The 14,250-nt window shown below is 55.5% G+C and overlaps 1 protein-coding gene across 1 annotated transcript; it reads left to right on the plus strand.

The window, feature by feature from the left end:
• Positions 1-1,174: 1,174 nt before the first annotated feature.
• On the plus strand, positions 1,175-10,185 carry LOC136291653 (SITS-binding protein-like). The gene is made up of 10 exons (XM_066186813.1): positions 1,175-1,633; positions 3,638-3,809; positions 4,575-4,779; positions 4,869-5,019; positions 5,109-5,288; positions 5,677-5,945; positions 6,406-6,542; positions 7,587-7,708; positions 8,947-9,126; positions 9,920-10,185. Exons 1-10 carry the CDS (start codon positions 1,175-1,177, stop codon positions 10,091-10,093), a joined length of 2,049 nt encoding a protein of 682 aa, XP_066042910.1. The 3' UTR covers positions 10,094-10,185.
• Positions 10,186-14,250: the final 4,065 nt, after the last annotated feature.

The following is a 14,250-nucleotide window of genomic DNA, read 5'->3' on the forward strand; positions in this document are numbered from 1 at the left end:
AAAAGCCTTTAAAAATTAATATTTTTCGTGTCCTGCCCCTCCCGGGGATGCAGCCACCTGTGGCTACGTGAGGGCTGCAGGGGAGCGGGAGGGAGGGAGGGAGGGAGCTTGGCTTAAGTAACGCTCCTGGGTTAGTCTGGATCAAGTTCCTTCGGCTCCACGGCTCTCAGACGCGGCCAGGAGGGAAAACTGCCCTGGGAAAGAGGAGGAAAACCTGCAGCTGGTGGGAAAACCACTGGGAACACCATCGAGGACACTTTGGGGGCTGTGACGGCGTCTCCAGACCTGTTTTTAGGTAAAGGGGTGACAGGGGGAGCAGGGGTTGCTGTGCTGTGCCAGAGGAGGTGGCACCATTCCCAACCTGCCAGCGGGCAGTGCGACGGGGCCTGGGACACAGGGACAAGCCAGTGCCACCCCATGAAGCTGTCACCACAGGTGGCCACTCACCTGGAGGTACACTAGGGGCCGGTTCGGGCTCAGCCAGCCCCCCGACCTTGCCCACAGGCGGTTTTGCCCTGTGCGTTATCCAAATGCTTTTCCAGGGAAGAGAGAGAGGAGATGGAGAGAGCATGTTGCATCCCCTCCTTTCTCGACCTACCCTGGGATGTTTTCCTGCACCCCTGGATATTTGCTGCTGCTTCCAAACCGAGCAGGGAAGTGATGCCAAACCCCACGGAGCAGCGGAGGTTGGAGCGCGGCCCCGATTCCCATTGTCCGTGGCCCCATCTCCGTGCTGGGCTCCGGGCCACGTGTGTCCTCCTCCTCCTTGGTGTCACTGGGTGCTGCTGCCCGTGCCAAGGGGCCGAGCCCCTGGGTTTGGGGGCTGAGCCACCGCCACCGAGCCCAGCAGTGGGATTTGCTGTGCAGGAGGCCGTGGAAGGGACTCCCCTTACCTCGGGACCAGTGCAGAGAGAACAGAATTGCAGCTTTCCTTCTTTTAAACTCTTTTTATAAAAATTTAATTCATTTTTTGTGCATGCTTTTTGGAGCCATCCCAGAGGATCTTTTGGAGCTATCCCAGAAGATCTTTTGGAGCTGTCCCAGAGGATCTTTTGGAGCTATCCCAGAAGATCTTTTGGAGCTGTCCCAGAAGATCTTCTGGAGCTATCCCAGAGGCTTTTCTGTCCTGTGCTGCTGCAGGAGGGCAGAGCGGCGGCATCCCTGCGATCGCACCATGCCCCTCTCCCGTCACACCGGCCAAATCCCGGAGTCCACCTGGACCTTGGGCTTCAGGGAGATGACGGAGCCCTGGAAAGGCGCCGTGGGCTGCCTCGGCGTGGCCGTCTTCTTCGCCATGACCATCGGCATCATCTCGTGGCAGGCGCTGGAGCAGTCCCCGGAGGAGTGGGTGCTGCGGGGCCGGGACGCGGGGATGCTGTGGGAGCGCGGCCGCGGGGCGCTGCTGCTGCGGGCGCTGCCGGCCGGCCGGCCCGTGCTGGCCATCGCCGTGGGCAGCGTGCCGGCCACCGAGCCCCCGCCGCCCCGGGACCGCTGCTGGCACGACGGCGGCCAGTTCTGCTATTCCTGGGAGGAGGACGCCGAGCTCCGGCTCTCCCTGGAGCCGCCGGCAGCCCCCGGAACAGAGTGTTACGGCGTCCGCTGGACCCCGCTGCGCCCCGACGTGACCCTGAAGGTAACGGGGACCCCTCTGTCCCGCTCCAAATCCTTTGGGATCCAGCAAGGGAGGGTCTGGCCTGACCAAAATCCCCCCCCGGCTCAGTTATGTGGCCGCGGCTCCCTGTCTTCCACGGCCAGAAGGTGCCGCGCGGGAAAAACCTTTTGGAAGCATCGTGCTCTGAAGCTGAACCCCCAAATCCGGTGGCGGTGCCACGGGGGTGACCCCGGGGTGGGAGAGCTGTGTTTATATGGAGACGGAGTAAATACCCGCTGGAGATGACAATGCTGGCGAGAACCTCGGGAAGGACTCTTCCAGCACAGACACAATGGGTAGCTCCCGCGGGATGGGAATAATCCGTGTCCGCTGCTGCAAACATTTTTGGTTTCGTTCCCTGTTTTCTCCCTCAGTTAAATAGAAGCAGACTCTGGGAAGGAGCCTTCGGAGGGGAAAGAGAAACGCTGTCAGAGCAGGGTGTCCAGTTGTGGCGAGCCCTCAGAACAGGGAGGGAAGCAGGATGGGATTCTCTGGGATGGAGGATTGCTCCCCTTTAGCCATGAATCACCTGCTGGCACTGTTTTGGATGGGTGGAAGGTGTTGCCTGAGCACAAACCCTGGGTCTCCTCCACTGACATTGCTGTGAGGCGTTTGAGAGGATGAGGGAGACAGAATAGGCTTTCCCCCACTTTTTAAAAAAAACCCCAAACGGTTGGAAAATATGATCCAGCGAAATCTGAGTTAAGAACAGGCTGTTTCCCCTCTTTCCCAGCTGGTGTGACGAGTTCAGCTGACACCTGGTACAGCTATTCCGAGCCTCCAGGGTTTCCACTTTAATAATTTACATCTCCTCTCCCCACCCCTTGGAGAGACTTAACCTCTCTGTGCCCCCGAAGTCAGGGCTCCAGGAGGCTCTGAAGCCTTGGGATTGGGAATAAACACGGGGTGGGTTGAGTGGGGGGTCTCCGGGTCCCCTCTGCCACCCCAGGCCCCCTTGACGGCCCCAGATCCCTGGGCTTTCGGGGAAGCCCATCCTGCCCGGGAAGTCACGAGGACTCTAAGTCCTGCTGATCCCCCGGTTTGGCAGAGAGGGGAAAGTTTGAGAAGCTTTGAAGTGAAAACCGACGATTTCTGGCAGGAGGCGGCTCAAGGATGGGGATGTCACTCATCCCAGGGCCCTGCCAGGCCTACAAGAAATGCCCCAAATCTCCAGACTGAGTCTCTTGAGGGAAATTCTTGTTATCAGCCCTCGGGAAAGAGGGAAGCTGTGCCTTGGGAGGAAGGATGTGCTGCCCTCAGGACACTGGTGTCATCAAGGTGGGGGCTCAAGGTGGGGCTAAAAGCTCTCTGTGAGAGCTCAGGTGGGGGCATCTGCGCTTGCAGATTCACCCCAGAAACTCTGGGGAAGGCAGCTGGAGAGCTTAGTGTGTTTTTTAAGTAAAACAGAGGGGGAAAAAACCCAAACAACAACAACAACAACAAAAAAAAAACAAACACCAGAGGAAAAAGAACACTGAATGAAAAATACCAACTAAATAAAAAATCTGACCAAACCAGAAAAACCCAAACAAACAAATAAAACCCCAAACAAGCCAACAAACCAAAACACACAGATTTTCCAGCTGGGTTTCTGAAAGTGCCCTCAGTGCATTTTGAAGCTGTTTCCGTGAGTTTCCCCCTCCGTTTTCCTGTCCCACAGCCGCTCACACCTGCAGGAGTCTCTTGGCTCAAACCCTCGCAGCATCTTTCCACCTGAGACTCGGAGGGGTTTGAGAACTGATGGGGTGCAGAGGTGCGATTGCCGTGGCAGTTTGATTTTATTTGTGCTCCTCCAGCAAAAACTGGCAGGCTTTGGGAAGCATGCCTTGCTTTTCCTTTCTTTTTGTTTCTGTTTTAAATGAAACCATAATTTTGTGCTGTAAAAAGGACACCTTCCACTAGCACAGTTCTCTCCAAGCCTGGCCTTCCTGCTCCCCCCCCGCCCCGAGTATTCCTTGCTCTTTGATGATGCTTTCCCGGCTGCAGGATTGTTTTTCCATGGCCAATGTCTCCTGGTATGGAGGGCCGAGCATCCGTGCCCAGCGCTGGCCCCTCAACGGCGCCGAGAGCCCCGCGCAGCCCTTGGTCAGCGGCGACCTCAGCACAAACCCCGACGGCTTCGGACCTGTCCTGGAGAGATACTTCCTGGGATCCACAGGTAAACACCTCCTCCCCTGCCCGGCGCCCAGCAGCTTCAACCCCTGTCCTTCTCTGCTTCTCTCCTCACCTCTAAAGCGGCTGGTTTAAGAGCAGCGTAGATGTTTCCGGGAGTAAAATATCCTGCAAACGTAGCAGCAACAGAGCCCGTGGGATGGATCCCACACCGCCTCATCCCTGTGGGAAAGGCCGTGATACTGAAGCTGAGCGCCTGAGGATGGGGTGGCCCAAGTCACCCCGTGCGCTTGATGTGCCTGGCTTGTTTTTAAGCCCAGATCTGCGCTCATCGCTGCATCCCCAGCTCCGCTCAAGCGGCTTCGTGGCTCCTTGATGCCGCTGTGGGCTGGTGGATTCAGGCAGGAATTCTGCTGCCGGTGTCATTTTCCGGGGTACATTCGGATTATCCTGCAGAACGTCAAACTTCAGGTATTACCCCAAATGAATCCAACTGACCTGCAGCTGCCCTGCGCTGCTGAGGCTCCTGGATGCTGAGTAAAAAGGCCAGGAAAGGGACAAATCCAGGCCAGGAAAGGGACAAATCCAGGCCAGGAAAGGGACAAATCCAGCCCTGGAAAGGCATTTTGGACTCCACAAGGGAATAGCAGGAGCAGGGCGTGGGGATGGTTGGCACAGCTGGACACATAGTGGGATCAGCCCAGGAGGACTTGGCAGCAGTCAGGCTCTTCCCTGCTCACCCCTGTGCCTCTCAGAACCAGGAGCAACCGGGTGCTTGCCGAGACAGCGTTCTCCCACTTTTCCCCCAAAGGAGTGACGGTGACTGTGGCTGAGGACGTGTCCCTGCTCCTGTCTCTGGAGAGCCACAGGCAGTTCTGCCTGGAGACGCCGGCGGGCCGAGCGGAGCCCCTGCAGTACCAGCTGTGCGTCAGCGCCGACGTGGCGGCCGCCCGCCGGCACACGGCCAGCGCCCCGGCCGGAGCGGCTCGGACGCTGCCGGACACGGCGCTCCTGGGGTGAGCGCTCCTTCCCCCGACGGTGGGAACCCTCCCGAATGTCCGGCTGGCCGCCCCGAGCATCTCACGAGGAATCTCCCACCCTGCAGGTCTCCGATCTGGCGGTACCACGGCCCGGAGGGTTCTGCCGCCAAAATCAAGCGAGGCCTGAGGTCGCTGGCGAGGAGGCTGAGGCGGCATCGCCTCCACGAGGGCGTCGTGGCGCTGGGGGAGCGCGGCACCGCCGTCCTCGCCGCCGCGGTACGGCCGTCCTGCCACCCTCCGGGCACATGGGGAGCGCGGTGCTCCTCTCCCACAAACCCCCTCATTCCCGCCTTTCCCGCCCGCAGGACCTCGTGCCCTCGGGGCGCAGGAAGAGGCAGGCCCCGGCCCTGGTGGAACCTCTGGAGCTCTCCATCACGCTGTCCCCGTACGCCAGTGTCACCTCCCCGCTCTTCCTGCGCTCCCTGCGCGGCGGCGAGGCCGCGGGATACTGGCTCAGCCGCCAGCCCCGGCCCGGGGGCAGCTCGGTACGGGACCCCCCTCAGCCCCCAAACCAAAACTAAAGCTGAATAAACCCCCTCCGGGTTATTATTTATGAAGGGACACAGCCCGATCCCACTGTCCTGCGACACAGCATCTCTCCTCGTTCCTACGGAAGCAGCCTTAGAATTTCCGCTTGCAGCGTTGAGAAGATTCCCCAGTTCCATTTCGTGTGGTCATTTTAATGATCCCTTTGCCAGCAGCTCAGGGACTTGGGTGGCGGTGGGGAGTTGAGGGAGAGTTTACACCTTGATGCGCTGCACCGTCACAGTGCAGGGTAGGATGGGGGCAGCATGGCATCCCCCAGCCTTGCACCCCGGGATCAGCAGGCTATCCTATGGATCTGACGGAGATTCGCATCCTCCTCCTCCGCAGATCCCGCTGCTGACCACCTGGAAGGGGCTGCTCTGCGCGCGCCTGAACGTCACCAGCGAGGCAGCGCTGCGCTGGTACCTGGCTCGTGCCCGGCACCTGCGGCAGGCGCTGGGAGCCACCTACATGGCCTTCGAGGGAGTGGAGGGCAATTCCTTCCTGGAGCAGGATGTCCCTGCTCCCGCCGAGCTGGCGGCTGACGGATACACCGAGGTGCTGGCGGCGGCGCTGGCGACGCTGGGCAATGGCACCGTCATCAGCGCCGGGACCAGGTGGGCACCAGGGCAAGGCTCCACTGGAGCTGACGGGCACAGGAGCTCGGGGCATGCTCGAACTGGTGCTTGGAATATGGTCTTGGTATTCCGAGATGTTTCTTGGCACCCAGGGAAGCGGTGAGGGAGTTGGGCTAGGGCAGCGTGTTGGAGACAACCATCCTTGTGGGATCTGAGGGCGATGTGGCCCCGGCATAGGGTGCCCACAGAAGCTGTGGCTGCCCCATCCCTGGAAGAGTCCAAGGCCAGGGTGGATGGGGCTTGGAGAAACCTGGGATAGTGGAAGGTGTCCCTGCCCATGGCAGGGGGTGGGACTGGATGGGCTTTGATGCCCCTTCCCACCCAAACCATTCTGGGACAGTAATCCGGCCCCAGTGATTCCCAAGCCAGCTGGGCATCATGGAATTTCAGCTCCTGTAAGCCCTCTAAGCACCTTGAAGGGTTTGTGTTGTTTCTCCAGATCCAGTCACCTCCCGCTGTTTGTCCAGATGAGCCCCCTGCGCTCTGACTGGAGCCACGCTGGGCTGAAGGGGCTCGTCCCCTCCGTGCTGCACTACAGCCTCCTGGGCTACAACTTCTTCATCCCTGATGCAGTCGGTAAGGATTTTCCATTTCCCCCCCGCTATTTCCGCCTTCTCTGCAGGGAGTTTTGCAGCCTTTTTCCAGGCATGGGAGGTACATTTTGCACCTTAGGTGTGCCATGGGGAGGCTTGGAGGGTTTTGCTCCCCAGTTTTCAGTTGTGCTGGCTTGATTGGGATGAATGTTACCGGGGGGGGGGGGAAAAAAAGTGAGGAATTAAAACCAAAAGAATATGTTGTAAATATTGCCAGGCAACTCCAGCAGCAGCTGGGTCTCTCGGGATGCCCTTCCCAGAGTTCCATCACAGCCCACCCTTGCAGGGCTTGGCTTGAGCCAATCCCTCCCGGCACAGCCAGGATCTGCATCCCCAGGCTCCTGGGTGGGCAATGGATGCTCCTAAAACTCCAGCAGCTCTGCTCCAAGTCTGCATTTCTGCTCCAAAGCAAAATGGCTGCAGAAATCCTGAAATAAAAGCATTATAAAAGGGCAAGAAACAACCTTTGATCAGGGCCAAGTGGATCCATTTCCCTTGTTCTTGGAGCTGATGGAGTTAGTGGTGGTTAAAACATGCCCTGAGTGTGCAGGGGCTGTGCAGAAGTGTCAAACACGGAGAGCTGCGCTAAACAACAGCCCTGAAATAGGGGTTGAGAGTAATATTTCAAATTGGCCTCTATTTTTAGCCTGTTTTCCTTAGAAAATGAGGCTCAAGCCATCCCAGCACGGGAGTTTGCTTCCCAAAGAGACGCTGGAGCCCTTGGCTTGGACGGATGGGAGCGCAGATGCTCCTGCACAGAGACAGCTGGGCAGTTTGCTGCCAGGGGTTGTGACCCCACAGCCTGGGAGCTGCAAGAGTTGGGCAAAGCCTCAGGAGGAAACAGGAATTTGTGGATGGCTGGGTGAGCCCTCGGCATTGGGGGGTTTGTGCCATTTCCAGGGAAGCTGTGCCAGGTTTTCAGAGCGATGGCTCCTGGGGCGCTTTAGGCACTGGAAGGAGCTCTGAGGTTTCCCGAGAACCTTTTCAAGCCATGTGAAGCCCTCACTCCAGCCCCGTGTTCCTGCAGGAGGGAGCGTGGCTGGAGACACTCCCAGGGACCCGGAGCTGTTTGTGAGGTGGCTGCAGATTGTGACATTCCTGCCCGTGATGGCCTTTGGGACCCCGCCCTGGCTCTGCTGTGACGCCTGGGTACGTATCCCACGCTCCAGATGGGAGGCCACCAGGATTGTGACCAATGCCCCCAAAAGCCATGGAAGGCCTGGCGGAAGTCTCCTGCCAGCTGCTGTCCTCAGCTTTGCACTGAAGTGGGAATAAATCCATTATCTATGGGTTTAGATTCAAGTACCAGTGGGTTTAAATCCAATGGATTTGTATCTGTTATCCATGGATTTAATTACATTTCAGTTCATTGGATTCATATGCATTACCCGTGGAATTTAAATCAAATTTAATAAGGTCCTTTAACAATGGATGTCCCTTGCTAAATCCATTTAAATCCAATTAATTAATAACTGTTATCAGTAGATGTAAATCCATGGGTTCATATTCATTGTCAATGGATCCAATGGACTCATATCCAGTATCAATGGGCTTAAATCCAGTGGGTTTATATACCTTATCAATGGATGTAAACCCATTTAAATCCAGTGGGGTTATATGAATTATCAATGGGTTTAAATCCATTTAAATCCAATGGGTTTATAGTCATTATCAGTAGACTTAAATCCATTTATATCCAATAGATTGTTGTTCATTATAAATGGATTTAAATCCATTTAAATCTAATGGTTTCATATCTATTATCAATGTATTTAAATCCGTTTAGATCCAATGCATTTCTAACCACTATCAATAGATTTAAATGCAACGGATTATAATAATTATCAATGTATTTAAATCCATTCAAAGCAAACGGATTCATATCCATTATCAATGTATTTAAAGCCATTAAAATCCAGTGGATTTGTATCCATTTATATTAGCAGTGTACTTAAACCCATTTAAATCCAGTGGATTTAAGTTAATTAACAATGGATTTAAATCTGTTAAAATACAATGAATTTGTATCTGTTATCAATAGATTTAAATCCAGTGGACTTACAACAACTACCCATGGGTTTAAAGCCAATTGATTTATGTCCATTATCAATGGATTTAAATGTATTACCAATGCATTTATAGCCAAATCAATTAATATCCAATATCAACCCAATTTGCACCGTAACTTGATCAGGACATTTCAGCTGAGTAATTTCTCTTCCCAAGGGAGTATATATTTTGCTTTTAAATTTTTAATTTTTTTTTTTGTTTGTTTTTGGTGGTTTTTTTTTGGTTTTGTTTTTTTTTTTTTTTTTTTTGGCTTTTCCCTGCCTGCTTTGCTGTTTCCCGGATATTGGGCTCCTCATGGATTTGTCCCTCACCTGCAGGTCCTGAATCTGACCCGCCAGTGCATCCAGCGGCACCGGGACTTTGTTGTGCCGCTGCTCCTAAAATACAGTGAGGAGTGGCAGAGTTTGGGATACCCCATTTTCCGTCCTGCCTGGTGGCTCAGCCCCACGGATCCAGTTGCATTCACCATAGAGGATGAGTTTCTCATTGGGGATGAGGTGGGAATTCTGCATTTCTCCTGCAAATCCAGCTCTGCACAAGTACAAACCAGGGATTGCGTTTGAGCAGATTTAAATCCAAGCCAAAGCAGCTGAGTTTTGTGGGTTTGGGGTTTTTGCTTTTTGGAAAAGCTTGGCTTTCCACATGAAACTCTTATTTAGGGTCCCGAAACCCTCTATCAGCTTTGCAAGTGAAATGATTTTGCAGGAATAAATAGTCTCAGAATGTTGGGAACCGCTTTTGGGAACTGCTTTTCCCATAAAACAAGGGGGGAAAATGCTTCCTGAAGGTGGGATTACATTGGCTCTATCACTGGGGAGGAGGTTTTGCAAGAAACACGCATTTCTGATGGGTTTTCTCCTTCTGATTTTCGAAAATATAAACTGGACAGAATCCTGGGGCAGCTGCAGGCAGGGATGATCCCAATCCCAGTCAAAGGAATGTCACTGCACTGCGTTGATGTTTTTAAACTTACAGAAGGCAGGGATAGATGGGATTGGGAAGGAACTCCCTGTGAGGGTGCTGAGGCCTTGGCACAGGGTGCTCAGAGATGCTGTGACTGCTCCATCCCTGAAAGTGTCCAAGGCCAGGTTTGGATGCAGCTTGGAGGAACCTGGGCTAGTGGAAGGTGTCCCTGCCCAGGGCAGGAGGTGGGACTGGATGATTTTTAAGGTCCCTTCCCACCCAAATTATTCCAGGAGTCCCTGATGACCATCTCATCTCCACACGTACATCCTGGCTAATCCTCCCTCTGCTGAAGTTCTTTTTCCTTACTTTTTCTTCTCCCTGCAGGTCCTGGTTGCTCCAATAACAGAAAAGGGACAAACGTGGAGGGATATCTACCTGCCAGGAGAGGGGCACCTCTGGCTGGACACCAACACTGCTCGAGTGTTTGATGGTGGCACCACCCTCAGGAATTACTCTGCCAGCCTGGCCGAGGTGCCAGTGTTTGTAAAGACCTCCTGAATCCAGGCTGGGCAGCTCTGGGACAGAGACCTCCAAGGGCAGTGCTGGCCACAGGCACTTGCTCTCCCTTCAGACTTCCAGCCTCTTTTGCACTTTTCCAAGATCCTTTTGTTTAGTTTCGTTGGGTTGGTTTTTTTTTTTTGTTGGTTTTTTTTTTTGGTTGTTTTTTGTTTTTGGTTTTTTTAATTTCAGCAGAAATTGTCTGAATTTTCTTACTCGTTGTTATCCTAAAACAGTGGCTCTGCCACCGACATCCATCCACACTGAATGCTGCATTTTTTTTTTCCCAGGGTTTTCCTGGTGAAATGTTTGCGTGTGTACGTTCAGGTCGGCATATCCCGCACTTCCAGGCCCCTGGCACCATGCTCAGAGGGGCAGGGAGAGGATTTTTCCAGGACATAAAACAAACATCAGCTTATACCCGAAGGGAAGTTTTGTATTTAATGAAAAAAAAAATTAAATCTAGGGGAAAACTACAGGGATAATTTTGGTGCTGCGTGTGGCCACCTCCTGTGCTGAGCAATGCTTCTCCCACCTGAGGCTGTGGGTGCTTTCCAGGTAGCAAGAGCCCATCCTTTGAGTATATTTGGGAAAATGAGTGAATTCCAGGTGCATTTGAAGCAGGTTTCTGTGGAAGGAAAATAAACTTGGATGAGGATCCTTACCCACCTCCTGTGTGCCCAGGCTCCTGCTTTTCACCCTTTGTTGAATTTTATGGCTTTTTTTCCCAATTATTTCTTGCAGTGCAAGAGAGATCCAGCGTGACCAGCCTCCTTCCGTCCAGCAGAGAATGTATCCATAGGAAAAATCCACGTCCCACATGTTGAATATGCGCTTAGGGAGCTGGTCAGCCATGCTGGTACCTCAAATTAGAGATCAGTGGCATGTTGCAGGTTAGTGGGGGGATTACAAAGGCTGGAATTTGGGGACAGGGGCTGGATGACAGCTGGGAGGGAAGTTTAGGGCACGTTTTGGCCCTGGAGCTGGCCTTGGGCACCTCCAGCACTGAACTGGATCAGCCACACCTTGGGTTTTTGGGGAAAATATTCCTGTCCCAAGCAGTGGCTCCGCTGGAAAAAAATGCTGAGGGCTACTAATTTCTCCCAGCAAAACTTCCCGGGATGAAACTGAAGGGAAAGCAAAGGCAAAATCCAAGTGAGGTTCAGCCATGGAAAGGCTGTGAGAGGGGAAGAGCCCCTCAGCTCCTTCCTCGATCCACAGAGGCACTTAAAGATGCTGGGGGCAGCTCACAGAGGGAAAGGATGAAGCTCGTGAGGGCAGCTCAAGGGCCTGGGATGCTCCAAAATATCCGTGGAGGCTCCTGAGGTGGCCAAACCACAAAAAGAAGTAAGGGAGTGCTGGCTCAAGTGGCATTAGTTTATTTGCAGCGAGTCAGGCCCTGGAATGGGATGTCCAGGGGGGATCTGCTGGCTCCATACTGGGAGATCACCAAAGCCCGCCTAGACACCCAGGGCTGAGCCTGAGAGTGGCAATTCCCATTCTGGGAGGGTGGGCTACGTGTCCCTGCGCCTGGCACGGCTCCAGGTGGTGCGCCTGTGCCGCCTCCTCCCCGAGGAGCCTGGCGTGTCCCGCTGGGACCTCGGAGCTTGTCTGTTGTCAGCATTCCAGCTCCTCCGCTGCCTCTGCCCCGTGGAGTGGTTGTGGCTCGCCATTCCCGGGGAGGCTGTCTGCGAGTTCTGGCCTCTCCTGGGGGATCTGCCCCGGGTTTGCCTCCTTCTTGTGTGCCATTGTCTGGAGGAACCAAAGGCTTCCCACCGGTGTGTCTCGCTCCTCTCTGAGGGGACATCGTGCTGGGGCCTTGGAGCATGTCTGTCACCAGCATCCCAGCTCCTCCAGCGCCTGTGCCTTGCGGAGTGGTGGCGGGAGCCCGTCTGGGTGTCCTGGTCACTCCGGGAGGACCTGTTCTGTCGCCTGTCCCAGCCCCGGGAATGCTCCCTGCCCGTGCTCCACCTGCGGTGGCGCCGTGACCGTTCTGGACGGCTCCATGACCTGTGGGACCTGTGCCAGGATTGATTTTGCCGTGAGGAGGCCGGGCTGGCCCATTCAAACCTCGGAGTCCGTCCCTCTTCAGGTGTGTCCTCCCAAACCCTCCTCCGCTCCGGCCACCACCTCCTCCTTGGGGAGTCGCTGCCTCGGCGGTGCTGAGACCGCCAGCGGCCATCGCGGGGCCGCCTAAGGGATCCCCTTGGCCTCCTCTCCCAGGGCCTGCGGTGTCCGAAGTGTCCGGCGCGGCTCCGTGGCTGCCTGCGGTACACGCGGTCCTGCACCTCGTGGTACAGGGCCACGTGCTGGGGGTAGGGGTGGCGCGTGGGCCGCTGGCACCGCGGGCACGCGGCCTCGCCCAGGCTCCAGTCCCACAGGCACAGCTGGCAGAAGCAGTGCCGGCACGAGCTGGAGCACGTGGTGCTGATGTCCCGGCACTCCGGGCACACGGCGTTCTCCTGGCTGTCGTCCTGCGGAGCGGCCGGGGCAGCCTGCCTGGTGCTGGCAGCGGAGGTGCCCGGCTTTGGAGTGTCCTCCCTCGACGACATCTCGCCCTGCAAGAGGCACAAAGTCTGTTTGCAGGTTCCTCTCCCCAAAACCCCTCGGCTCATCGTCCCTCTGGGGCTGTCCCACACCTCAGCAGCGGGGCTGCAATAGCGGTGTTTGCATCCCACGGGTCTCACCGTGGGATTGCGGCTCTGCGCCCCCCCGTCCTGCTTTTGCGACGTGGCCCATGTCCTGCGGCTGCTGTGACATCACTGATGATGCTGTCACAAAGGGCCGCTCTCAAGGCGTGGGGCAGCCCCGAAGGGCTGAGGTGCTGTGCTTGGGTTTAGGGACAGGCGTCGGTGGGTGAATTTTGTGTCTTGCAGGGTGAGAAGTTGTCACAGGAGGGGATCCTCAGGGAGGGGCCACAGGAGGTCCCCAGGGTGGCACCACGATGGCCACAGGTGGTGGCCTTGGCATGCTCAGGGCTCCAACTCATCAGGAACTGGCAGGGTTCGGACAAGAGGATTGACTCCAAAATGGAAAAGGGGAGATTTAGGTGGAATAGTGGGAAGAAATTCTTCCCTGTGTGAGTGGTGAAGCCTGGCACAGGGTGCCCAGAGAAGCTGTGGCTGTTCTATCCCTGGAAGCGTTCCAGGCAGCGTTGGACCGGGTTGGAACAACCGGGGATAGTGGAAGGTGTCCCTGCCCATGGCGGGGGTGGAACTGGATGAGCTTTAAGGTCCCCTTGAGCACAAACCATTCCAGGATTTTTGTCAAGAAGAAGGAGCTGGCAGTGGAGCAGGGCTTGGAACAACACTGGTGATGACTTTAGTCTGCACCCTGAGAGCTGAGGCTCTGCTTGGGCGAGGCTCCATGGAGACAGAGCAGGAATATTTCAGTTTATTGCACTACTGGCTACCAACATCTCTCTGAAACAATTCATTTTCCTGGAATCATGGCTACCCAGTTTTCTTCATGATCTCATGTTGATCTCAGGTTTGTTGCTATTGTTGATTAAGTTAAGTAACCTTCAGCCATGAGGACACAAATCCTACTAGAATAAAGGACTAAGGGCTGAAAACTTCTGTGTCCTGTGTACGGGAATAATTGGATAGGCTTTCTTCTACAGTGCTCCCCTCTTAGAGCAGTGGGGGGAAAGGGATCTTTGACAGAAGACAAGAATTCCCCAAGGAGCTACGCCTCGGGCCGAAACGGACGCTTTTTGGGGACAACTAAAACAAGTATGTTTTTGGGAACAAGCTGCAGCTGGGCTCGCACCACCCCCCACTGCCACAAGCTTCCCGAGGAGGTGGTGCAGTGCCATCCCTGGAGGGATTTAGCGCGTGGATGTGGATCTGCCCGTGGCACTTCGGGACACGGCCGGCGGTGACCTTGAGGGATAGCGGGACCCACGCGCTGTTTGTCCCCAGGCCTCCGTGCCCGCGCACGGCCCCACGGGATTTGTCGTTTTCCTCTCGTTTCTCCCTGCTCGCAGCCGCCACTGAAGAACTACTACACCCAGCATGCCCAGCGCGGCGCTGGGCCACCCGGCAGTTGCCGTTCCTCCGGCGCCGCGCGGTGCATTATGGTGCCCGTAGTCCAAGCTTCCCCGGCGGCGCGTGGCGCGGCGGCGTGTGGGGACTGCATTTCCCAGCGGCCGCGGC

The sequence above is a fragment of the Chamaea fasciata genome, unplaced genomic scaffold (genome assembly GCF_029207755.1).
Source record: "Chamaea fasciata isolate MVZ Bird 193981 ecotype frontalis unplaced genomic scaffold, bChaFas1.0.hap1 SCAF_7, whole genome shotgun sequence".
Classification (NCBI taxonomy): Eukaryota; Metazoa; Chordata; class Aves; order Passeriformes; family Sylviidae; genus Chamaea; species Chamaea fasciata.